The sequence below is a fragment of the Microcaecilia unicolor genome, chromosome 7 (genome assembly GCF_901765095.1).
Source record: "Microcaecilia unicolor chromosome 7, aMicUni1.1, whole genome shotgun sequence".
NCBI lineage: Eukaryota > Metazoa > Chordata > Amphibia > Gymnophiona > Siphonopidae > Microcaecilia > Microcaecilia unicolor.
Genome location: NC_044037.1, coordinates 298,646,433 through 298,673,564, shown reverse-complemented (window position 1 = coordinate 298,673,564; position 27,132 = coordinate 298,646,433). Strand labels below are relative to the sequence as shown.

At 45.4% G+C, this 27,132-nt stretch overlaps 1 protein-coding gene across 3 annotated transcripts in view; it reads right to left on the bottom strand.

The window, feature by feature from the left end:
• The window catches only part of SMARCAL1 (SWI/SNF related, matrix associated, actin dependent regulator of chromatin, subfamily a like 1), a 168,893-nt gene that overhangs the window by 36,637 nt on the left and 105,124 nt on the right, over positions 1-27,132 (bottom strand). For all 3 annotated transcript variants that reach the window (XM_030209709.1, XM_030209712.1, XM_030209710.1), the window contains exons 6-9: positions 20,673-20,856; positions 12,364-12,514; positions 6,563-6,721; positions 2,552-2,617 (exon numbers count right to left, since the gene is read on the bottom strand). In XM_030209709.1, the coding sequence (XP_030065569.1) occupies positions 2,552-2,617; positions 6,563-6,721; positions 12,364-12,514; positions 20,673-20,856 (560 nt within the window). The remainder of the gene's footprint in view (positions 1-2,551; positions 2,618-6,562; positions 6,722-12,363; positions 12,515-20,672; positions 20,857-27,132) is intronic.

Sequence of the window (27,132 nt, the reverse complement as noted above, 5' to 3'; positions counted from 1 at the left end):
CTCTCTATCAATGCAATATAATTTGTACTCCGTTTAACACACTGTCCCATTGATAGTCCCAGGGGCGTAGCCAGACAACAGATTTTGGGTGGGCCTAGGCAAGAATTGGGTGGGCACCAAGTGTTCTCTTCCCCCCCCCCCCCCCCCCCAAAAAAAAAAAACAATTATCTCAGCTGGTGGGAAAACGCTTCTTTCCACCTTGGCAGCAGGCATGCACTGAAAACTGAGCATGCGCAGGTGCCGGTGTTGTGGAGAATAGCATTTTCGTTACCATCAGGGGGAAATCTTCAGCTGGCAGAGCTCGGGATTCCCACCAGTTACCACTAAACATGTGCTACTGTTGGGTGGGCCTGAGCCATAAATGGGTGGGCCAAGCCCACCTGTAGCTACGCCACTGGATAGTCCTCCTTCCACCAGGTCTCTGAGATGCCTATTATTTCTACATTTAGTGCCATATACTCTCCCAACTTATTTTTTAGGCATTTAAGTCCAGTTCCACCTGCACGTCTCATGCACGGGGGAGGCCTAGAACTGGGATGTGTGTGTCAATGGTGGTCAGAGCACAGGCCTGAAAATGAATGCAACATAGCTAGCAAAAATTAAAAAAAAAAAAAAAAAAAAAAGTTTAAGTAATTTAGCAGGCAGTCAAGCTGGAACCTACCTTTACCACACGCAAAAAGAAAAAACCCCCCGAAGAGCTCAGAGTCTGTGGCATCATAGACCTTCATTCACAGTGTCTTTAATTGTTTTCCTTCATTTTTGTAACTTTATTTTATTACAAATGTTTATGGTAGTGATGTACTGCCATACAGAATGCCTCTGGTTTGATTTAGAGAGAAACTTATCAAAGTGGGCTACCATTAAGATGGGTTATTTTACCACTAACTCATGCTATTTTAGCACAGGGCCTCATTTTATGCAATGAGACTCTGTACCAAACTAGTACGACTTGTTTTTGTTTTAGAAGACCCTTGGCTCTTCCTTTTTTTTTTTTTTTTGTTTATTTTGAATTTTCAACATATTACAATAAAAAAAAGTAGAACATTGTTTTCATCTAGGCAAAATAAAATAGAATATCCAGTCATCAACTTGTGCAAAAAAAAACCCCAAACATTGTCTACAGAAAGTATCAACCAAATAGAACGACTTGTGATAAAATAACCCATCTGGAGTGGAGGAGTAGGCCTAGTGGTTAGTGCAGTGGACTTTGATCCTGGGGAACTGTATTGGGCAATCAAGCCATTGTGACATCACTGATGAGGTTGGCTCTTATTGGTGGAATGAGTGGAGGAGTAGCCTAGTGGTTAGTGCAGTGGACTTTGATCCTGGGGAACTGTATTGGGCAATCAAGCCATTGTGACATCACTGATGAGGTTGGCTCTTATTGGTGGAATGAGTGGAGGAGTAGCCTAGTGGTTAGTGCAGTGGACTTTGATCCTGGGGAACTGTATTGGGCAATCAAGCCATTGTGACATCACTGATGAGGTTGGCTCTTATTGGTGGAATGAGTGGAGGAGTAGCCTAGTGGTTAGTGCAGTGGACTTTGATCCTGGGGAACTGTATTGGGCAATCAAGCCATTGTGACATCACTGATGAGGTTGGCTCTTATTGGTGGAATGAGTGGAGGAGTAGCCTAGTGGTTAGTGCAGTGGACTTTGATCCTGGGGAACTGTATTGGGCAATCAAGCCATTGTGACATCACTGATGAGGTTGGCTCTTATTGGTGGAATGAGTGGAGGAGTAGCCTAGTGGTTAGTGCAGTGGACTTTGATCCTGGGGAACTAGGTTCGATTCCCACTGCAGCTCCTTGTGACTCTGGGAAAGTCACTTAACCCTCCATTTGCCCCACAAAACAAGTACCTGAATATACGTAAACCGCTTTGAATGTAGTTGCAAAAACCTCAGAAAGGTGGTATATCAAGTCCCATTTCCCTTTCCCTATTGAGATTCTACATGGAAAGTTGCTATTCCATTAGCAACATTCCATGTAGAAGCCTGCCCTTGCAGATCAGCAACGCGGCCGTGTAGGCTTCTGTTTATGTGAGTCTGATGATCTGCAAGGGCAGGCTTCTACATGGAATGTTGCTAGTGGAGGAGTAGCCTAGTGGTTAGTGCAGTGGACTTTGATCCTGGGGAACCGGGTTCGATTCCCACTGCAGCTCCTTGTGACTCTGGGCAAGTCACTTAACCCTCCATTGTATGTAAACCGCTTTGAATGTAGTAGCAAAAACCACAGAAAGTCCCATTCCCTTTCCCCCTTTCCCTTCTTAACAGTAACCCACATTGATGACTTCCCTCCATAGCTGCAATAAAAATGGTCCAGGTTAGGGTGTATCCTAAGGGTGAAGAGAACAGAGAACTTATGTGGAAAAAAGGGTGACTCTTTGAAATATTTTCTTTGCTATGTATGGGAGTCAGTGGTCACTGAGGGACTGGATCCCACTGATGGAGGAGAGAGGTTCCCTCCTCATGAAATAGTATTAAATGTAACATAAGGCAAGGTTTTTATTAGGAATGAAGATGCTGCTACCATTGCTGAAAGTGAATATACCTTAAGGAGAGGCATGGCAGCCTTGCATCGAGCTGTCTTCATGTTCTTCAGAAAATGAGATTCATCCTGGAGAAAAAAAGTCAAAGGTATAAAAATGATGAATGAAAAGGAACTTCACTCTGAGGCCAAAGCAGAAAGATACCACGGGCTGCAACACACGATTAACAAGCAGTTTACCTGGCTGTTAATGGCAGGTGATAGAAAAGTTTTTAAAGATTGTTTGAATTTGTGGGATCAAAGATGGAGAAAGTTTAGAATATAAAGGGTTTTATTACTCTCCCCTAGGAACATGTCCTGAAGGCACAGGGCCTCAAGGCTCTCATGCATTATGATTCTTTATATGAATGGACAATCAGAATATTTCATCAGCAGTTTTCACCCACTATATAAAATCTGCCCTCAGCTGTATATGTGAATATTCATGGAGAAGCCTGACTGTAAAGTATATGTGTACAAAAAAATGAGTGAGATGAATACACATTCAGATTATTAATTGCCTAGGAAGACAATGTATTGGTGTGGATTCTGTGGGTCATATTGAAGGATGATTTATTATTCAAATCACACATCTCCTATATTTCTAGAAAATGCTTTCTTAAGTTATACATGATCCTTTCAGTCAAAACCTATTTTCAAATGAAGCTTTGGAAATCATAATTCCCTGTACATTTTACTACTACTACTTAACATTTCTAAAGCGCTACTAGGGTTACGCAGCGCTGTACAATTTAACATGGAAGGACAGTCCCTGCTCAAGGAGCTTACAATCTAAAAGACAAGTGTAGAGTCCGTCTGATAGGGCATACTATATTTCTCGAAAGGTTAGCTGCCGAAAGCAGCATTGAAGAGGTGAGTTTTAAGCAGAGATTTGAAGATGGGTAGGGAGGGGGGCTTGGCGTAGGGGTTGAGGAAGATTGTTCCAAGCATAGGGTGAGGCAAGGCAGAATGAGCGGAGCCTGGAGTTGGCAGTGGTGGAGAAGGGAACTGAAAGGAGGGATTTGTCCTTTGAGGTGAGGTTACGGGCAGGAACATACGGGGAGATGAGGGTAGAGAGGTAGTGAGGAGCTGCAGACCGGGTGCATTTGTAGGTAAGGAGGAGAAGCTTGAATTGAATGCGGTATCTGATCGGAAGCCAGTGAAGTGACTTGAGGAGAGGGGTGATATGAGTATATCGGTTCTGGCGGAATATAAGACGTGCGGCAGCATTCTGAACGGATTGAAGGGGGGATAGATGGCTAAGGGGGAGGCCGGTGAGGAGTAAGTTGCAGTAGTCAAGGCGAGAGGTAATGAGAGCGTGGACGAGAGTTCGTATGGTGTGCTCAGAAAGGAAAGGGCGAATTTTGCTGATGTTGAACAGGAAGAAGCGACAGGTTTTGGCAGTCTGTTTGATATGCGCAGAGAAGGAGAGGGAGGAGTTGAAGATGACTCCGAGGTTGCAGGCAGATGGGACGGGGAGGATGAGGGTGTTATCAACTGAGATAGAGAGTGGAGGAAGAGGAGAAGTGGGTTTAGGTGGAAAGACGAGGAGCTCGGTTTTGGACATGTTCAGCTTCAGGTGGCGGTTGGACATCCAGGCAGCAATGTCGGATAAGCAGGCCGATACCTTGGCCTGGGTCTCTGCGGTGATGTCTGGTGTGGAGAGATATAGCTGGGTGTCATCAGCATAAAGATGATACTGAAAAGCATGAGATGAGATCAGTGAGCCTAGGGATGAGGTGTAGATTGAGAAGAGAAGGGGTCCAAGGACAGATCCCTGGGGAACTCCAACAGATAGTGGGATGGGAGTGGAGGAAGATCCATGAGAGTGCACTCTGAATGTGCGGTGGGAGAGATAGGAGGAGAACCAGGAGAGGACAGAGCCCTGGAACCTAAATGAGGACAGTGTGGCAAGAAGTAAATCATGATTGACAGTGTCAAACGCCGCAGATAGATCGAGGATGAGGATGGAAATAATAGATTACTGTAATTCATAATTAAAATGAATGTGCTGTACAGAGGATCCATCGCCTTCAACTTCTTCAGAACACTGCTAGAAAACTTATTAAAGGTGAAAAGAAGTGGGTCCCTGTAACCCCTCCGTTAGTAGAGGAGCATTGGTTTCCAGCTGCTCACAGAACATTTAAAGTCTCGACTCTTGTTTATAAAATCTACCATACTGGAATACCTACAGAATTTACAGGTACTGCCTTCTTTTAAATACATCCACTTGGACGCAATCTGAAACTACATTTTTAATGTAATTGGTCCATCCCTTTGGAATCATTTTCCTAATTACCTACAATTGGATAGAAACAGAGAAAAATGTAGGCAGATAAATCCCTTAGAGATCCTATGTACTTCTCCCAAACTTGCTTGAATTCAGATACAGTTTAGGAAAAATTGAAAGGTTTTTCTATTCAGAGATGACTTTGATGCTTAAATCTGGGTAGCAGCTAGGCCTGGCAGGGCAGAGACCCAAGTTCAATTCAATCCAATTCAAATCAATTCTTGTATGCCGCTAAAATCCCTGGGTTGGCCACTGTTGGAAACAGGATGCTGGGCTTGAAGGACCTTTGGTCTGTCCCAGTATGGCAATGCTTAAGTACTTATGGGATGGATAGAAGCTGAAGAATACAGATAGTACCACCACCCCAGGTGAACTCTCTGCTTTGTTTGTACTCTGTGCTGTGGCTGTTGCTATCTTCTTATTCTTTACATCATGTGAACGCTGTCAAAGCCGCATGATCACCAAAACACTTTAGTCCTCCTACACTACCATCTGTGCTGCAGCCCGTAATAATCGACAATGCCTGACTGTTCCCAGTGTCTGCCAACGCTGGTCACGATCTCAGTTTATCTTGTTCAAGCAAAGCCCAGCCTTGCTTCACACAGCATTAACAGCTGCCACTGCCCAGAGGTGGATGGGCTTGCTGTGTTAAGTCAAAAAAACTCCAAACCAGTGTAGGGCTGCATTGTTCCTCTATCTGAAAATATGAATCCGTAACACTCAGAACAGCTTCCATATAACAATGTCCTGGGCACGTGGTGGGATTGGAAGGGCTTGTAATTAGTTTCTCTTTTAGCTCCCTACAGGGCTGTGGTTTTGTCTGCCGTAATCCCTTCAGAGCCAAATTTTCATTAGCTTTGCTACAAGCATGGTGTGCAGATACTAGAGCTGTTCCGAATAGCATATTTTACTATTCGGCTGAACACGAATAATATTATACGGCCGAATATGAATACGACTAATGTTTTAACATAGCAAACAATAAAAGAAGCAACAGGAAATCAGAGATCAAGTGTTTATTTCAGTAGGATTTAGCGCAGTAGAGCCCTGGATTATTCGTATTTGAATTTAAATTACTATGTGGCCGAACACAAATAATAAACTCAGGGCACTATTTGGGGCTGAATCAAATCGGAGACGAATATTCGGTACAGCCTTAGCAGATATTGAATTTTGAAAATTTACCTGCGAGGTTTGCCCCTACTTTACCTGAACATGGGATCAGCTATACACTCAAACCCATTTGAAACATTAACTTGTGGACTGGTTAGAAAAGCTGGGCGAGTATATTTAGCTGCTCTGCAGTGGAAAATGTTTAAACTCTGTGGTTCGGTGTTTAGATCCCTTTGAAAATAGCCCCATGTTTACCTGGGCTTGGCTCACTGGAAAGCTGTAGATCTCAGTCTGACCACTGGATGGGGCTGTAACCAGCAAATGACTCTCTTGGTTTTTTATCTTTTACAAACCATTCAAGTTGGCTTTACTTTTGAAGCTTTAGCCTTTCCCAAATTTCACCTAAACTCTCTACTTATACGGCACACAACCGATTATTCCCACATGCATATTCCCCTGTGCAACAACACTTCCATTCATTCGGGTGGTATGTGCATGACCAATGAGCTGCAGTGGCGCTGCAGAATATCTGTCTGCAGCAGATGCAAAGTTCATCTCATAGTGGCACTGTTCTTGGGTGGTCCAACACTAAGTTACAGCTGAGAAACAACTCTGGGCTCAGGATTACTCACTATAATGACAACTTTGAAAGACGCAGTCATCTGTTTGTCCATTTTGCAGAGGAGGTCATAGCTGACTATGTTTACCAAGCTTGCCGATAGGCTATCTTTGCCGGTCACAATGACGCTGATACTATCAGGGTCTATAGAAGGCAGCCACCTGTGAATAGCCTGAGGAAGAGAAACAAGGAAAGATAGACACACGACTTTATTTTCTCTCTTTAACAGCAAAAATCTTTCACCTGTGACCTTCTGCGAAAGGGGTAACACATTCCCCTTATTCTAACTTGTGTACACAAAAGATGCACACGCACGTTACATTATATTACAAGTTAAAGAATAGTGTCAGTTACTCATGTAACTTAATTTGGTAATTAGCTGCTAATTGCCACTAATTTGCAGTTATGTGAGTAACTGCCCTTAGTCAGTATTCTACAAATTAAGCATGCAAAATCCATAGCGAGCAACTGTAAGAGGGGTGTCAAACTGGGAGGGGCCTGGGCGGGTCAAGGGTCTGCCTAGCACATACACACATGGGTTACAGAATATTAGCTGTTACGCACAAGGATGGCTAAGTGCTCGTACCTAACGTCAGGCGTGTAACCACAGACTAATGCTAGGATTCTATAACGGGAATTATGTGCATAATTGCCAATACAGAATTTGCACTTGGCGTGCATCATCCCACTGTCTAAATTTAGGCAACACACTTTTTTTTTTTTTTTTACAGCTCCCTCACCCCCCTACCCACATCCCCTCCCCTCCCATATCGTTCCCTGGTGGTCTACTGGCCTCTTCGGGGCAGGAAAGGACCCTCACTCTTTCCTGTCCGGCGATGTCACTGCCTGCTCGCTGCCAACGCTGCTTCAAAATGGCTACCGAGACGTCCAGAAATCTTAGCAGCCATTTTGAAGCAGCGCCAGTAGAGCGGGAGACTTACTTATTCTCTTTTTGAGGACACTGTGGGATGTCCAGGTGGGAGATTCCAGCCTGCCCGTTTGTCTGCAAACCCAGACAAACGGGCAGGCTGGAAAAAGCCACCCGGACGTCCCCCAGTGTCCTCAAAAAGAAGACATGTCTGGTTAAAACCGGACATATGGTAACCCTATACTGTTCAGACCAGTAACCAGGCTCTGATTTCTGCACCTTGCAGCAAGAACAGATGTCACCTTTCTGAACATGTGCAGTCATGCATACTTCTCCTTTCTAGGACACAGCCAGCAAGGCCCCATTTTGTACTGCACACAGCACTGCCTCCTCCCTTTCAGTCCTTCCAGCCTCTATCTCATCACCCCCCCCCCCATCACCAAGAAGGGAAATGGAAACATGAAATGAGCACCAGATGAGATTCACCCAGCGTTAGGAGTAGTAGCAGTGAGGAGCTCTGACATGAGGCAAAGTAACCGCATGACACCTGCCTGCACCAAATGGTTGCTTCCTCCTGCACATAAAGTGAGCTGGGAGTTTGGGAGCAGCTAGGGCTGTCCACAGTGAGATAGTGGAGGAGTGGCCTAGTGGTTAGTGCAGTGACTTTGGTCCTGGGGAACTGAGTTGGATTCCCACTGCAGGCACAGGCAGCTCCTTGTGACTCCGGGCAAGTCACTTAACCCTCCATTGCCCCATGTAAACCGCACTGAGCCTGCCATGAGTGGGAAAGCGCGGGGTACAAATGTAACAAAAATAAAATAGATACTATCGGAGATTCTACATGGAATCTTGCTACTATTGGAGATTCTACATGGAATGTTGCTATTCCACTAGCAACATTCCATGTAGAAGGCTGCGCAGGCTTCTGTTTCTGTGAGTCTGACGTCCTGCACGTATGTGCAGGACGTCAGACTCACAGAAGCAGAAGCCTGCGCGGCCACATTGGTGATTTGCAAGGGCCGACCTCTACATGGAATGTTGCTAGTGGGACTCTGGCCAAGTCACTTAACCCTCCATTGCCCCATGTAAACCGCACTGAGCCTGCCATGAGTGGGAAAGCGCGGGGTACAAATGTAACAAAAATAAAATAGATACTATCGGAGATTCTACATGGAATCTTGCTACTATTGGAGATTCTACATGGAATGTTGCTATTCCACTAGCAACATTCCATGTAGAAGGCTGCGCAGGCTTCTGTTTCTGTGAGTCTGACGTCCTGCACGTATGTGCAGGACGTCAGACTCACAGAAGCAGAAGCCTGCGCGGCCACATTGGTGATTTGCAAGGGCCGACCTCTACATGGAATGTTGCTAGTGGGACTCTGGCCAAGTCACTTAACCCTCCATTGCCCCATGTAAACCGCACTGAGCCTGCCATGAGTGGGAAAGCGCGGGGTACAAATGTAACAAAAATAAAATAGATACTATCGGAGATTCTACATGGAATCTTGCTACTATTGGAGATTCTACATGGAATGTTGCTATTCCACTAGCAACATTCCATGTAGAAGGCTGCGCAGGCTTCTGTTTCTGTGAGTCTGATGTCCTGCACGCACAGAAGCAGAAGCCTGCGCGGCCACATTGGTGATTTGCAAGGGCCGACCTCTACATGGAATGTTGCTAGTGGAACTCTGGGCAAGTCACTTAACCCTCCATTGCCCCATGTAAGCCGCATTGAGCCTGCCATGAGTGGGAAAGCGCAGGGTACAAATGTAACAAAAATAAAATAGATACTATTGGAGATTCTACATGGAATCTTGCTACTATTGGAGATTCTACATGGAATGTTGCTATTCCACTAGCAACATTCCATGTAGAAGGCTGCGCAGGCTTCTGTTTCTGTGAGTCTGACGTCCTGCACGTATGTGCAGGACGTCAGACTCACAGAAGCAGAAGCCTGCGCGGCCACATTGGTGATTTGCAAGGGCCGACCTCTACATGGAATGTTGCTAGTGGGACTCTGGCCAAGTCACTTAACCCTCCATTGCCCCATGTAAACCGCACTGAGCCTGCCATGAGTGGGAAAGCGCGGGGTACAAATGTAACAAAAATAAAATAGATACTATCGGAGATTCTACATGGAATCTTGCTACTATTGGAGATTCTACATGGAATGTTGCTATTCCACTAGCAACATTCCATGTAGAAGGCTGCGCAGGCTTCTGTTTCTGTGAGTCTGACGTCCTGCACGTATGTGCAGGACGTCAGACTCACAGAAGCAGAAGCCTGCGCGGCCACATTGGTGATTTGCAAGGGCCGACCTCTACATGGAATGTTGCTAGTGGGACTCTGGCCAAGTCACTTAACCCTCCATTGCCCCATGTAAACCGCACTGAGCCTGCCATGAGTGGGAAAGCGCGGGGTACAAATGTAACAAAAATAAAATAGATACTATCGGAGATTCTACATGGAATCTTGCTACTATTGGAGATTCTACATGGAATGTTGCTATTCCACTAGCAACATTCCATGTAGAAGGCTGCGCAGGCTTCTGTTTCTGTGAGTCTGACGTCCTGCACGTATGTGCAGGACGTCAGACTCACAGAAGCAGAAGCCTGCGCGGCCACATTGGTGATTTGCAAGGGCCGACCTCTACATGGAATGTTGCTAGTGGGACTCTGGCCAAGTCACTTAACCCTCCATTGCCCCATGTAAACCGCACTGAGCCTGCCATGAGTGGGAAAGCGCGGGGTACAAATGTAACAAAAATAAAATAGATACTATCGGAGATTCTACATGGAATCTTGCTACTATTGGAGATTCTACATGGAATGTTGCTATTCCACTAGCAACATTCCATGTAGAAGGCTGCGCAGGCTTCTGTTTCTGTGAGTCTGACGTCCTGCACGTATGTGCAGGACGTCAGACTCACAGAAGCAGAAGCCTGCGCGGCCACATTGGTGATTTGCAAGGGCCGACCTCTACATGGAATGTTGCTAGTGGGACTCTGGCCAAGTCACTTAACCCTCCATTGCCCCATGTAAACCGCACTGAGCCTGCCATGAGTGGGAAAGCGCGGGGTACAAATGTAACAAAAATAAAATAGATACTATCGGAGATTCTACATGGAATCTTGCTACTATTGGAGATTCTACATGGAATATTGGAGATTCTACATGGAATGTTGCCACTAGCAACATTCCATGTAGAAGGCTGCGCAGGCTTCTGTTTCTGTGAGTCTGATGTCCTGCACGCACAGAAGCAGAAGCCTGCGCGGCCACATTGGTGATCTGCAAGGGCCGACTTCTACATGGAATGTTGCTAGTGGGACTCTGGGCAAGTCACTTAACCCTCCATTGCCCCATGTAAGCCGCATTGAGCCTGCCATGAGTGGGAAAGCGCAGGGTACAAATGTAACAAAATAAAATAGATACTATTGGAGATTCTACATGGAATGCTGCTACTATTGGAGATTCTACATGGAATGTTGCTACTATTTGAGGTTCTGTTGCTACTATTGGAGATTCTACATGGAATCTTGCTACTATTGGAGATTCTACATGGAATATTGGAGATTCTACATGGAATGTTGCCACTAGCAACATTCCATGTAGAAGGATGCGCAGGCTTCTGTTTCTGTGAGTCTGATGTCCTGCACGCACAGAAGCAGAAGCCTGCGCGGCCACATTGGTGATCTGCAAGGGCCGACTTCTACATGGAATGTTGCTAGTGGGACTCTGGGCTAGTCACTTAACCCTCCATTTCCGCATTGAGCCTGCCATGAGTGGGAACAGTGGAGGAGTGGCCTAGTGGTTAGGGTCCTGGGAACTGAGGAACTGAGTTCGATTCCCACTTCAGGCACAGGCAGCTCCTTGTGACTCTGGGCAAGTCACTTAACCCTCCATTGCCCCAGGTACAAAATAAGTACCTGTATATATATATGTAAACCGCTTTGAATGTAGTTGCAAAAACCTCAGAAAGGCGATATATCAAGTCCCATTTCCCTTCCTTTCCTGTCAGTACAGTTAGAGAGAAGTCCATGCATAGGGCAAACAATGGCAAACCCCTAGGAGTAAACCTGAAGAGCTCTCTCTAGAACCCTAGGTGAGAGACTCTGTCACATCTGGCCCCGAAGATAGAACACAACACCCCTCCCCCTCCCAGATATCTCAGTAGGAAAGTCCCCCCCCCCCCCCCCCCCCCCCCCCCGACATCTTATTCTTCATCCCTGAGAAAAAACATCAGATTCTCTCAGGGATGCTAACAAGCCAGACTAAGGAAGAAATCTGGAGTCCTGCAACGAGATTTCATTAAGAACATTGATAATAAGATAAATCAGATTACACAGTGTTTTTATTAGCAGCTGCAGAGCCAGGGCCAAAATACAGAAGCAAAGTCCCACAGATCTTCAGTCTACATTTCCCATCACAGAACTGGCAGCCTACAACACTACACTGGACCAGCACTTGCCAAGTTAGCAGTCAGACTAACGGTGGGTTAATGATGTCCGAGTTTAAAAAGGGTCTGGAATTTATTTTTGTTACATTTGTACCCCGCACTTTCCCCACTCATGGCAGGCTCTATGCAGCAGGCAATGGAGGGTTAAGTGATTTGCCCAAAGTCACAAGGAGCTGCCTGTGCCGGGAATCGAACTCTAAAGGAAAAGTCCATAGACCATTATTAAAATGGACTTTGGGAAAATCCACTGCTTATTTCTGGGATAAGCAGCTTAAAATGTATTGAAGTTTTTGGGGATCTTGCCGGGTATTTGTGACCTGGATTGGCCACTGTTGGAAACAGGATGCTGGGCTTGATGGACCTTTGGGCTGTCAATACTTATGTACTTAAGATGCCAGAGCCACAAGGGTTCAACTGTTTATTTGGGAGCAGGGTGCTCTGTTCTCCCACCCAAACCGCTCTGAAAATGAATACAACTATATCCTGTACCTCTGCCCAGGTAAATCTCACAGAAGATGGAGCCACAACCAGCAGTGGCCACTCCTTGCGGTAATATGCAGCAATGCAGATTGCTTGAATGGTCTTTCCCAGGCCCATATCATCGGCGAGGAGCAGGCGACCTTCCCTGGACACAGCAAAGCTGGAAGGGATGAAACTGAAGTTTTTCACTGTTTTCTAGATGGAAAAGACTGATTAGGGCATTAAAATGCAGCATTGAGGATTACATGTCAGTAAATAAAGGATTATGAACTATTTCATGTCTTTGAGGAATTCGAAAATGACTTTGAACGAGCTGTAGGCCTGACAATCCAAATATGTCTGTAAACTGAATATTTATCTGGATTAAAAGGGCATTGCAGTACCACTGATCAATAGTTCAACGATCCTGGTCTGATCTCCATTAAGCTGCTTAACATTTCCATGAACAGCAGCCAGACAAATACAAGAGAACACAGATAGTTTTCCAAGCGAAACCAGCCCACAACATTAACTCCTTAAGGTCTCTGGTCTCTCACCCTACCACCAGAATATTAAATGCTGGCAGTCTTATTTATCTATTTGTTGCATTTGTATCCCACATTTTCCTACCTATTTGCAGGCTCAATGTGGCTTACATAATGCCGTAATGGCGATTGCCATTACCAGAATGAGAAATTCAGAGTGGTATTGCATTAAAGTTCATAAGTGACAGAGTAATTTAAGCAGTCAGATATAGAGAGCTCTATGATCTAAAAGTAGTCCTCTCCGGTAAGCAACAGCTCCCTTCCCACTTAAGATCAAGTCACCTGGAGTAACTGCTCTCAGCCTCATTTTTCTTAGAATCCGAATGTAGGATCTGAGCCATGAGCTACTGACGGCTCTTTCTAAGTCTTTCAAATAAGAATGAGATAAAACACCCCACCACCCTACTGCACTAAGAATACAATACCGGTATAGCCATTGCCAAAAAAGGAAGATTAACCTTCCTGAAAAAGGAAAGAATGCCCCTTTTGTTAAAAGCATCTTTAAAGTGCGTCAGAAGAAAGAGGCATTAGTGGAGGGCTACGGGAGCAGTCTAATTTTTAAAGCAGTGGGATAATTCAAACTTCACTTATTGACCTATATTTATTTGTGGCATTTATACCCCGCTCTTTCCCGCTCAATAGCAGGTTCAGTGCGGCTTACAGAGTATGGTACATAGTATCATAGAGATAATACAAAGTATGGTACAAAGTATCATGGAGATAACACATTTATAAAGAGTGGGACAGTAGAGTGGGATGTGGGGAAGGATTGGAGTGTGGGCATGGAGTGCATTCACTCTGCCGCTCCCCAGTACCTCTCCACTCTTGTCTCTCCCTACGCCCCCCCTCGGGTACTCCGTTCTGTTGATAAATCTCTCTTATCTGTCCCCTTCTCCTCTACTGCTAATTCCAGACTCCGTTCCTTTTATCTCGCTGCACCTCACGCCTGGAATAAACTTCCCGAGCCTGTACGTCTAGCCCCCCTCTTTGGCTGTTTTGAAGTCCAAACTTAAAGCCCACCTCTTTACCACTGCTTTTGACTCCTAACCACTGCTCACTTGCCCTGTCCTTTTTATCCTCACCTCTTTATTCCCTTACCCTTAATTGTTCTGTCTGTCTGCCTGTCTTATCTAGATTGTAAGCTCTTTGAGCAGGGACTGTCTTTTTTTTGTGCATGGTGTACAGCGCTGCGTATGCCTTGTAGCGCTATAGAAATGATAAGTAGTAGTAAGGGATCAAATTCTACTGCTGCTCCTTCCGACCATGTGCAACTCTCCTAATCCTCCACTGCCTCAGGCTGTAAGGCTTCCGGGGACAAGGAAGTACCTGCTGTACTTGAATGTAACTCACCTTCAGTTGACAATGAAATGGTGTGAGAAATATAGTAATATGGAGGTTCCCTCTGACAGGTAAAATACAGGCAGAAATATGAAAAAAAATTATGTCTTGCCTGATAATTTTCTTTCCTTTAGTCATAGCAGACGATCTAGAAACTTGTGGGTTATGACCATCTAGCAGCAGGTAGAGATACAGAGTACCAAACTGCCACGTAGGACAGAATGCTCCTTGGTCAGTAAGTATTTCTTGTAACAAAGCAGAAGGAATACTAAAGCAAACATTTCTCCCTCCTCACAGAAATGAGGAATAAACCTGTCAACTAACAGAACTATGCACAGGCAACCACAGCAAGAAACCTCAGCAGAGAAAACAGACTGAACTGACAGTGTCAACCTCATGAAAGGGTGGATTCATGTGCTGTTACTAAAGGAAAGAAAATTATCAAGTAAGACATACTTTTTCCTTCCTTGTTATCAGCAGTAGACAAATCCAGAGACCTGTGAGTTGTAGCAAAGCAGTCCTTAAGTAGGGTGGGATCCAGACTAGAGAGCTGAACAGGGATAGCCAGAACTGTGCTCCACAGTCCAATACTGAGCAGCAGAGCATGTGGAAAAGGGAAATCGTGCTGTACAGACAGTGATGGAGCCACACGTACCAATGGAACAAGCTCAACAGCCATGAGCTAGCCAAGCTGCCATTCCACGCACCGAGCTGAAGCTGTCACTGTGAGGCAAAGGCCGACAATGGCCACAGGAACTGCTGGAGGCCGACAAAGATGGAGCTGCTAACAGTGAAGGCGTGCCTGTAGATGCAAAAAGACACAACCATGCCGCTTGCCTAGCATAGAGAGGGCACTTGAGACTGCAAGAACCTGACAGTATGCAGTGGGTAGAGTGTAGGAGCCACAAAAAGGCTGGTGAAGGTGTCACAAACTGTTTTCCGCCAATCAGCAGCAAAAAAAACAGAAAGCTGCAACCTAGTAAATGACCAACAAGATAAACTCATTTTACATAGTATGTGATACTTTATATGTATACCTGAGTTTGATTTGTCCTTGCTTTTCTCAGGGCACAGACCGTAGAAGTCTGCCCAGTACTGTTCTTGTAATAAGTTCTGAAGCTAACATTAAAGCCCCTTAAAATTTATACTCCAGCCCATCCCTATCTATTCAGTCACAATCAGGGCGTAGACCATAGAAGTCTGCCCAGCTCCCATTTTGTTTCCAATTACCGGCGTCGCCACCCAATCTCTGCTAAGATTCCACGGAACCATTCCTTCTAAACAGGATTCCTTTGTGTTTATCCCATTTGAATTCCATTATCGTTTTCATCTCCACCACCTCCCGCAGGAGGGTATTCCACATATCCACCACCCTCTCCGTGAAAAATACTTCCTGACATTAGTCCTGAGTCTGCTCCCCTTCAAACTCAATTCATGACCTCTAGTTCTACCGCCTTCCCGTCTCTGGAAAAGGTTCGTTTGCAGATTAATACCTTTCAAATATTTGAACGTCTGTATCATATCACTCCTGCTTCTCCTTTCCTCCAAGGTATACATGTTCAGGTCAGGAAGTCGTCTCTCCTCGTACGGTTTGCAACGCAAATCCCATACCATTTTTGTAGCTTTTCTTTGCACTGCTTCCAGTCTTTTTACATCTTTAGCAAGATACAGCCTCCAAAACTGAACACAATACTCCAAGTGGGGCCTCACCAACGATTTGTAGAGGGGCATCAACACCCTTTCTTCTGCTGGTTATGCCCCTTTCTCTATGCAGCCTAGCATCCTTCTGGCCACGGCTGTCGCCTTGTCGCATTGTTTCTTCACCTTCAGATCCTCCGACACCAACACCCCAAGGTCTCTCTCCTAAGTTGAGCTTGTTAATCTCTCCCCTCCTATCCAGTACCTCTCTTTTGGGTTTCCGCACCCCAGCACTGAGTATACCACTTGGCAAACACTCCAAGCCGTAAGGCTACAGTGACCTGAAGGCCAATAATGCAAGCGCTAAACAATCAGAAGGGCAATCGCCCATGCCGGAACAGCCCCAAGGTGGCTAAAGGTGCAAAGAGCTACTAGGTGGAAATGCCGACATATGCTGAAATGCAGTAAGGAGCTGAAGGCTGATAATGCTGCAAGGGACTGAAAAACAGGTCTTAAGACTCCCGATGCCGCATGGGATCACAGCCTTAAGGAGACCATGCCAGGATGACCGATGTGCCCCAAAGGCGGTCACTGCAGCAGCACACCACTAGATGCTCATGCGAACACAGGCTGCCAGCTGCCCCCGTGTCAGAAAAGAGAAAAATGGCTTTGCCTCAGGAAGAAGGAAAAACAGTCCAATTGGTATAGAGCCGCAGCTACCAAAACAAGGAACACCACAATACACAGTAGCAGGCAACAAATGCCCCTGCAACCATGGGCACAAGCTGAAAGCTACCTATGCAGCCGGAAAAGAGCAGGTCAGCCAACCGTGAGGAGATGTTTCCCCTTAGCTTGAGGCAAGAAGGAAATGCAATCCCTCCAGGAAGACAGGACAGCCCACGCTAGCACAGCCAAGGCCTCAGAAAGAGAAGTGAGCATCAAACTGAAAATATAGCTGGGAGAAGTAACCTGAAGAAAGCCATTGAAAAGGCGGCTGCAAGGGCAGCTGACAGTGACCTGGGAGCAGCAAGATCCAGGCTTCTTCTGTGCAGGATTCACCATGCGAGAAGAAGCTGAGACCCGAAACCACATGGACAGACAAAAAACCTCTTCCAATCAAGGGAACCGGTGCAGTCCACACCACAATGGCCCGAAAGATGCAAAGACTGAAAAGGAGAAAGAGCAATCCATTATTGCAGCCTGTGACCAAAATGGCTGCACACAGACTGAAGAGAGGTACTGTAAAAAAAAAAAAAAAAGGTGCACCAAAATTGCTCCCCCGCTAGCCCAACAGTGCTGTCCCGAAAACATAGACAAATCCCACACAGGTTGTTCAAAAGAAATCGTGTACTGCCGCAGGTACACTAACCCGAACAGCACAAACCCAAAAGTGGGGAAGTTCATACTCACAATTTTGCTGGCCTTACCGGTACCCCACAGGCCTTCTGACTCCGATCAGATGGCAGAATCCAGACAGCTGCAGGAGCACAGAGACACCCCCTCTCCTCCAGAATGCCACATAAGCAGAAACCTGCTCTCTTTCAGCATTATTTCGTTTTTCAAAGTTCTTTGAGGAGGAAGGAAGTGGTGGGAAAGGGGGGGGGGGAGAGGAGGGACCTGGCACCAACAGGTGTACCCCCAAATCAGGCACCTCTACTGGCCTAGACACCCTTAAGCTCAACTGAACCAGGGAACCCAGAACAGGAGCCACAGAAGTAGGCGAAACTAGGAGCTTGTGAGAGACCTCGATCCGCTTCAATCCGGCTTTCGCCCACTACACTCGACAGAAACAGCACTCTCTAAAGTCTGCAATGACCTGTTCCTTGCCAAATCCAAAGGTCACTATTCCATCCTCATCGACCTATCGGCCGCCTTTGACACCGTTAATCATAATTTACTTCTTGACACACTGTCCTCATTCGGGTTCCAGGGCTCCGTCCTCTCCTGGTTCTCTTCGTACCTTTCCCAACGCACCTTCAGAGTATTTTCTAATGGATCTTCTTCCACCCCCATCCCGCTCTCTGTTGGGGTTCCTCAAGGATCTGTCCTTGGACCGCTTCTTTTCTCGATCTACACCTCTTCCCTGGGCTCGCTGATCTCATCACATGGTTTCCAGTACCATCTCTATGCTGATGACACCCAGCTTTCTCTCTCCACTCCCGACATCACAGTCGAAACCCAGGCCAAAGTTTCGGCCTGCCTCTCTGACATCGCTGCCTGGATGTCCAACTGGCATCTGAAACTGAACATGGCAAAGACCGAGCTCCTTGTCTTTCCACCCAAACCCTCTTCTCCTCTTCCCCCACTTTCCGTCTCTGTTGACAACGCCCTCATCCTCCCCGTCTCTTCAGCCACCAATCTCGGAGTCATCTTCGACTCCTCCCTCTCCTTCTCTGCCCATATCCAGCAGACAGCTAAAACCTGTCGCTTCTTCCTCTAATATTAGCAAAATTCGCCCATTCCTTTCTGAACAGACCACCCGAACCCTCGTCCACTCGCTCGTTACCTCTAGTCTTGACTATTGCAACCTTCTTCTCACTGGCCTCCCGCTTAGCCATCTATCCCCCCTTCAATCTGTCCAAAATTCCGCCGCACGTCTTATCTACCGCGTGAATCGATACTCTCATATCACCCCTCTCCTCAAGTCGCTTCACTGGTTCCCGATCCGCTACCGTATACAGTTCAAGCTTCTCCCATTGACCTTCAAGTGCACTCAATCTGCAGCCCCCCTTTACCTCTCTACCCTCCTCTCCCCGTATGTTCCCACCCGTAACCTCCGCTCTCAGGACAAATCACTACTATCTGTACCCTTCTCCACCACCACTAACTCCAGACTCCGCCCCTTCTGCCTCGCATCACCTTATGCCTGGAACAGACTTCCCGAGCCCATACGCCATGCACCCTCCCTGCCCATCTTCAAGTCCTTACTCAAAGCCCATCTCTTCTCCCTTGCTTTTGGCGCCTAACCACCTTCCCCATTCATGTCACCTACACTGACTACATAGTTTGTAACCTTTAGATTGTAAGCTCTCGAGCAGGGACTGTCCTTCCCCATGCTAAACTTGTACAGCGCTGCGTAACCCTGGCAGCGCTATAGAAATGCTAAGTAGTAGTAGACTGTCCACCACCACCCAGTGCCAGGAGATAGAGAATACTGACTGATCAAGGAACATATCGTCGTATGTGGCACAGCTCAGTTTGGTACTCTATCCCCACCTGCTGGTAGATGATCATAACCCACAAGTCTCTGGATTTGTCTGCTACTAAGGAAGAGCTTTTACTGTAAAGCAGCAACAGGAGACGAGGAAATATTAAAAATGTCCCTACAGCCTACAGAAAATGTATTTTAAAAGCTATCTTTCATGTTACAGGCGTATTCTAACCCTTCTCCCAGCAACATAGACGCCTCCTTCCATTCTGGGGGCCGCAGCCCTTCTAAGACGTGCAAAGAGGCCCTTTTACCAAACTGTAATAAAAAGTAGCCTTAGTGCATCCTTAAATGGGTCACTCCGGCGCAATAGGCCATTTATACCGCCAGGCTAAAGTGGCCAATTTTTCTATTTTTCTTATTGATGGCCACATGCTAATTTTTTTAGTAAAAAACTTGTAAACAAGTAATATAGTAAGCAAATATATGAGTATATAAGGAGGAAAAACCTCTAGAAGCACCTTTAATCCATTGACAGGGCGGGTACAGGGCTAGGGCTTCTTCATCATCGGAAAAACCTCCTGGTGTTCTTAGCTTGCCGCCTTCTCAAAACATCAGAAAATATACCCGCTACTTTGCTGGGCTTTTTCAGATGTTGAAAAAAATAGAGGAGGTACTTAAGAGACCTTAATCTTCTCTGGGGCTCATGCGTCCGTCGGCAGACTGAACGAAGTAATACTTGACCGGAGGTTCTGAAGCAGCAGTGGCGAAATGGAGGCCAACGCTGACCACGGTCTTAGTAACGGAGGAGCCCCAGGGAAGATTAAGGTCTCTTAAGTTAAGTACCTCCTCTATTTTTTCAACATCTGAAAAAGCCCAGTAAAGTAGCGTGTATATTTTCTGACATTTTGAGAAGAAGGCAAGCTAAGAACACCAGGAGGTTTTTCCGATGATGAAGCAGCCCTAGCCCTGTACCCGCCCTGTCAGTGGGTTAAAGGTGCTTCTAGAGGTTTTTCCTCCTTATAATATTCATATTCATATATTTGCTTACTATATTACTTGTTTCCAAGTTTTTTACTAAACGGATTCTCCTATATGAGGAAACTAATTTCCTGATATCACATGCTAATTTTGCCGTTAGTACATGAGCCCCTGCCACCCATTATGTAGGTGTTCACACGTTAACCACATGCTAATAAGTTGGTATACCGCAATGTAGCTGCGCTAACCGATTAGCGCAGAACATGTCCACCCTCCACCCCCAAAATTAAATTTTTTAGCACGTGGGTAGCGTGCACATAAGCAAAATTACCATGAGATGCCTGATCATGCCCCACGGTAAGCACGCGTTAGTGCTTACCACAGCTTAGTAAAATAACAATTCATTTTTATAGCCCACAATACCTCAAAGTTCAACGCAGATTACAAACAAGAAGCTGAACAAACCAGGAATTCATAATATAAAAACAGTCAAAATTAAAATCAATACATTCAACTCCTAACAAATTTTTGAAACAAGTATGTTTTAAGCAAACAGATGAAGTAAAACACTTTTCATTACATGCAATCTCTAAGAGCTTCTTGAACAAATACACTTATTACTGTGCATCATTTCAGAAAAGAAGAAGAAAATCTACAGAAGATCTATTTGAACACAAACCAGGACCTACTTCACTCCTTCCCTTTGGAAGGGCATCAGATTGTTCACCAATTTGGAGTCCACCATGGATAGTTCGGCCTCTGGAACACTGGCTGGATCCGTAGAGGTCTTTTCAAACTGGGAAACTAAAGTCTGAATCACAGCTTTGGGCAACGGTTCTACTTCCAGGGAAGGGAAACTATGCAGGGCTTCACCTAGAAGAGAGACAGCGGCAGGTCATGAGGCTACAGGGGACAGAAAGAACAACAATCCATTTCTAAAAGCCACAATTCTTCATTTTTTTAGAGACCAAGAGTGCATCCTCTCTATCACAAGTAACTCTTGTCTTTCTACTCCATCACAACTTTCTAACACATACTATACATAAAGAACTTTTATCTCCCTGAGATCAGTAGCATGAATCTTGCTACTGTTTGGGATTCTGTCAGGTACTTGTGACCTGGATTGGCCACTGTTGGAAGAGGATACTGGGCTAGATGGATCACTGGTTTGACCCAATACGACTATTCGTGTGCTCTTATCCAGGTGAAAGAGCTGATTGGTAAGTGGCCACCATTTACATGGTTAAAAGTGCACACAGTGTTTCACAATGGGGACAATTCTGTAACAGGGTGCCTGAGTTAGGTACCTGGAGGGCGAACGGGAGTTTATTCTATAAAGGAAAGAAGCCGCCTACCTTCCTTCATAGAATACAAGTATACCTGGGCACAAATTGCTTAACATTTAGGCAAGCACTTATGCCAGCCACAGAGCTGGTGTAAATGTTAACACCTAAGTGGAGGAGTGGCCTAGTGGTTAGAACACCAGCCTTGCAATCCAGAGGTGGCCGTTTCAAATCCCACTCACTTAACTCTCCATTGTCTCAGGTACAAACTTAGATTGTGAGCCCTCCTGGGACAGAGAAATATCCAGAGTACCTGAATGTAACTCACCTTGAGCTACTACTCAAAAAGGTGTGAGCAAAATCTAAATAAATAAATAGATACCGCGTAACTTACAGTGTTCTGAAAGTTATGCACATAAGCAGTGTTGTTCAAAGTACTAGGCCAAAGTGCTTAAGTAACAATAAAAGTGAATTTTAATACTTAAGTAAAAGAGTAAAAAGTAAAAGTACTGTAACTACAGTGAATGTAACTACTGGTAACATTTTTATCCCAACAATTTTATTGCTCTACAAGTCAATCTACTTCGCTGTAAGTAAAACTAAATTTTGAAAATAACTGTCACTCGTGTGATACACTTGTGAGTCACTAATCCACCACAGCTAAAAAGGTTTTCAACAACTGCACTATCAGGAAGTGGATTGTTCAGTCTGAAAAAAAAATATGTCTTCAAGCTCTGTTTGGCTGTGGTGCTGTGTGGTGAGTTCCTACCTCGGCCCAGATGCACTAAAAGTTTTTCATCGTTAAATGAGCCCTTAAGGAAGAATTTCCGATCCTTTCCATGCACTAAAGCCTATTTTTCGACGGTAGTAGCAGCTAACGAAAACGGAATGGAGATGAGCAATTAGTGTGAAAACCCCATTGAAACGACATGCACTAACCTTTTCCGATTGCCTTTACGCAGGAAAAAGGCAGGAAAACTAACGAGAGGTCTGGACCTCTCGTTAGGACAGCTCTGTGCCAGGAAAAAGTGTTAAGTGAAAAAATAAACAAACTTTGAGCCAATCCCAGCGCATTAGCAGAGCTAAAAGCGCTGTGATTGGTCCAAAGGACCTCAGAAAACACATAAAAAAATAAAAATAAAAAAAGGATCGGGAGGGGGCAAGGGCGCTCATCAGGAGTGTCCTGTACGGACGGCCTTGCCCCCCCCCCCCGCTGCTCCCCACTTTCCGCCGCTCCCCCCACCCCGAAAAAGCAAACTTCTAGAAGCCCCTGCCCCCCTCCCTTCCTCACTACTCTCTCACCTCAGCTCCGCCTCCCGACCTCCTCCGTCCGTGCCCCGCCCCCTTTTGGGGTCGTCGCCGCCATTCCCCTCCTCCATCGGGCCCCCCTTCCTCTTACCGGGCCCGTGCAGCGCCTCTCTCCTCTGTCCGAAGGCGCTGCACGGGCAAGAAGAAAGCTGAATCAGCTGATGCCTGCCTTCGCCTAGCTTCGATAGAGCGTCTTTCTCCTCCTGGGCCCGCCCCTGTCTGACGTCAGTAACCTACGTAGGTTACTGACGTCAGACAGGGGCGGGCGCAGCAGGAGAAAGACGCGCCATCGCGAAGGCAGGCATCAGCTGATTCAGCTTTCTTCTTGCCCGTGCAGCGCCTTCGGACAGAGGAGAGAGGCGCTGCACGGGCCCGGTAAGAGGAAGGGGGGCCCGATGGAGGAGGGGAATGGCGGCGACGACCCCAAAAGGGGGCGGGGCACGGACGGAGGATGTCGGGAGGCGGAGCTGAGGTGAGAGAGTAGTGAGGAAGGGAGGGGGGCAGGGGCTTCTAGAAGTTTGCTTTTTCGGGGTGGGGGGGAGCGGCGGAAAGTGGGGAGCAGCGGGGGGGGGGGGGGGGCAAGGCCGTCTGTACAGGACGCTCCTGATGAGCGCCCTTGCCCCCTCCCGATCCTTTTTTTATTTTTATTTTGATTTGGGAGCCATGTGCTTGCGATTTGACTGTGTTTTGAACGTTTCTGGCATGCGCAGAGCAGCCAGCATAACGCTTGGCTGCTTTGCGCATGCTTTACGAGCCGATTAGCGACGGGGATTGGTGCATCGTTCTTTCCAATACCGCACCAAACTTTTTGGGGCTGTGTTTTTGGAGCATGCTTCGTTATTTGAAATTCGGTAAAGGTTTTAACGTTTCTGATTTTTTTACGTTTGCTTGATGCATCTACCCCCTCGTTCTGTTCCAGTTTGTTTGCTTTGCTTCCCCTTCCTTCGGAGTTCTCTTTGTGCTGCTCTTGTAGCAGACATGGGGGGGGGGGGAGGGGGGCCCTTTGTTTCTCTCCATGGGGATTGTTTGTTTGCTCTTTCATTGTACTTCCGATTAACCATTGTCTGCAGTGTTCCCTGCCTCTGGTTGCTGTGTGTGTGCTGAGCTTGGTTTAACCCTTTGTCTGCAGAGTTTCTCTGTTTCTGGCAGTTGTCTGTTTACTGCAGTCTTCTCTTTGTGACTGTTTCAGTCCTTTCTTTGCTGTACTACCTCCTGTATTATAGAGCAGTCCCTTTCTGTGCTGGAGTGTGTGTTAGGCTCCGCACTCTGTTTTGCAGACTCTTCCCTTCCCTGTCTGCTGAGAGTCTCTGCCTACAGTATCTTATATTGCAGTCCCTCACTTTCTTTGTGTGTGGTAGGCTACGGCTTGACGTGTTTCTGTGTATGCTTCCCTTTCTCCTTGATTACCAGCACCGAGGGTGTTGCTGGTGCTCCGGTCCCAGTGGGGGACTCCTCGTTTAGTCTCTTTCGCCCCTCCCTAAGTATGAGTCGGTTCCAGTTAGGCCATGAGGCCCGCATGATTGAATTCTGAGTGAATGGGTTCCCAATAGGCCATGAGGCCCGCCTGATTGCCCTATCTTCCCTTTTCTGGAGGTGCAAGTTGGCTGCTGCATGTGTGTACAGGGCTTGGTAGCTGGGGTAGTGTGTAGTACCTCCTCGGCCCATCCTCGGCCGGGGCCCAAGGGCTCACAACCAGACCAACAAACAGTGAATGCAACGGACAAGAAATTTTCTGGAATGGAAGATCGTTTGACTTTTATAGAGACTAAATGTGGGACATTACAGAATGTTGGATCCTCTGACATTAAGGGTAGCCTTTTTCTTCATAGGAAGCTTGAGGCCATGGAGAATCAGGCTAGAAATAAGAACCTGATATTACATTTTCCAATTTGTTCATTGCTGTCTTCTGAAATTCTGTTCCAGAAATACTTGAAAGTAGTCTTGGTAATACCAAAATCTGATAATATCTTAATTTCTTTGTGCTATTATATTTTCTCTATGAAACAGAGTTCCAAGAAGGAGGGTGAGGCTGATGTTATAGGTCCAGATGAACCTTTTAATTTAACTCAGTTTCTTGAAATGTCGCAGCATAATTTCAGAGCGAGCTACCCTCTTGGTCTCTTTTGTATATGAAAAGGACAAATTGTTGATTTTGAAGTCTTATTTCAAGGATAAAGATTATTTGTTTTGTGGTGGTAAATATTTCCTGATGTGGCTCATGTTACACAATTGCATAGAAAACAATTTCTTCAATTAAAGTCTCATGTGCTTGTAATAAGGTTCCCCTGCAAGTCATAGCTTTCTGATTTAAGTTATATCTTCTTTGATCCTTCTCAGTTAGAACGCTTTCTTATAAAGAAGCTAAGTGATTTTGGTCCTTGATAGGTAATATGTTTTTATCAGTTAGGTGACAAGATAAGAGTAAAACAGTCTAAATTGTATTAGTGCTGATGTAGCAGGATGTATTTTTTTTTTCTTGCTTGATTGCTTCATTTTGATTTCTTTTCTTTTTCTTCAGCTTTTCCTTTGACGTGGATTTTTTGTTTTTCTTTGAATATTTATGTATGATCAAAAAATGTTCCAATTAAAAAAAAAAAAAAACTTACTCAAGACACACTCTTGCCACCTTGCCTTTGGGGTCTTTGAGATGGGTACTGCTTGGGTGGTTGGACAGCCTATAACACTATAAACATTTAGAACTAGATTCAGTAAATGGCGCCAAATAAAAATGGGTGCGGAGTGCTATTCTATAAACGTTCCAAGTTGGGCACTGTTTATAGAATAGCAAATAGCGCTGAGATCCACAACCAGAGGATTTACATCAACTAAAACTTTGTGCAGACCTTTGGCTCACTGAAGGACCAATTTAATAAGCCAAGAGTTAAAGATGTACACAAGGTTCAGCACAGTCTCCTACTGCTGCATAGAAAAAAATCCTTGTGCCCGATAAAGCAAAATTATATGGGAACAATACACCTACAAGCACAGAACAGCACACCGATTGTCACGGAAGCATACGTACATTCTTGAGTGTAAGACGTGCCCATGCGTTAGACTGAACTAGAACCTGGAGGAGCATTTCATACACATTCTCCGTAATATGCAAATATTTGGTTATGCACATTAGGAGGATAATTTTACAATAGAGAGCCTAGGTTAACTGGGCTGGAAGGCATCTACTCCATAAAGGCAAACAGGCACCCATTTATCTCTATAAAATCTATATATATAAAAAACTCACCCTCAACGCTCTATTGGCTTCTGACGTCACTGAAGCCAAGGTTCGTATGTTCGAAGCTCTGAAGCCTCGAAAATCACAGTCTCTGGACCCCGCCCTCATCAAACGTTATGACGTTAGGGCGGAGGCGGAGCAATTCACCGCCCTCGTGTCAAACGTTATGACGTTGAGGCCGGAGGCAGAGCAATTCACCAACATCGACGAAGGGTGGAGGGGGGCCACAGGAAAGCCTTGCTAGCGCCCGTTTCATTGGCTCCAGAAATGGGCCTTTTTTTTACTAGTATTAAATATTTAACAATTCTTTATTACACCATCACAAATTTACAAATCTGTAAAAACTCCCTTATCCTCACTGCTTCAATCACAATATGCTAAAGGTAGAACAACGCCTAATTTATCAGGGCTGAATAAAGCAATTGAGTGGGCAGGTCTATAAAAGAAAGGAGATTCTATTCATAGGGTGAAGGAATTGAAACCAGTAAAGACGCATGCGTGGCATCTGAGGAGTCTCAATCGTCATTTTGGACAGGCAGGTGGGTGCCCTGACCTGACAGAGCTGTAAAGCAGAGTAAAGTATAAACTGTGACAAGGTATGTGAAACTTATTTAAAGTGTTCATCATGCGAGTGAAGAAATAGGAAGAGAGAATTCCTCACTGTTTGTTTTCTTGATTATAGTCTTCGCCCCTGACAATGCCTAGAGCGAAACACAATTGTGTTGGGCTTGATCAAAGAGTGATTGAAGCAGTGAGGATAAGGGAGTTTTTACAGATTTGTAAATTTGTGATGGTGTAATAAACAAATAAAGAATAGTTAAATATTCAAAATAATCAGAGTTACTGGGGAAAGTCAATATATATTCAGTGTAACTTATTGAAGAAATTTCTCACAGGGGTAGGATAACTATAAAATATTAAAGAGAATCCTGTAGAAATTAAACCTGCTGAAGAGCCAGTATAAATATCCACACATAGATTATTGAAGAACACATGTAAATTAAGATCTTTCAGAGAAGGATTTAGATGTAGTTGTTATTACAGAGACATGGCTCAAAGAATCCATAAGTGGGACACATCCATACCAGGCTATCATTTGCTTTGGAGAGACAGTGACGGCCAACAAGAAAAAAAAAAAGTAGCAGCGCTTTATGATAAGAATCATACGAAAGTTTCTGAAATGCTGTGGGAACGGGGAGAGGAGGAAGCACTGTAGACCATCTTTGGAAGGAGAAGACGGAACTTATATACAACATGTTGTTTATTGTAAGCCACACTAAACTTGAGTATGTTCGGGATAATATGGGGTATAAATATCAAAATAAA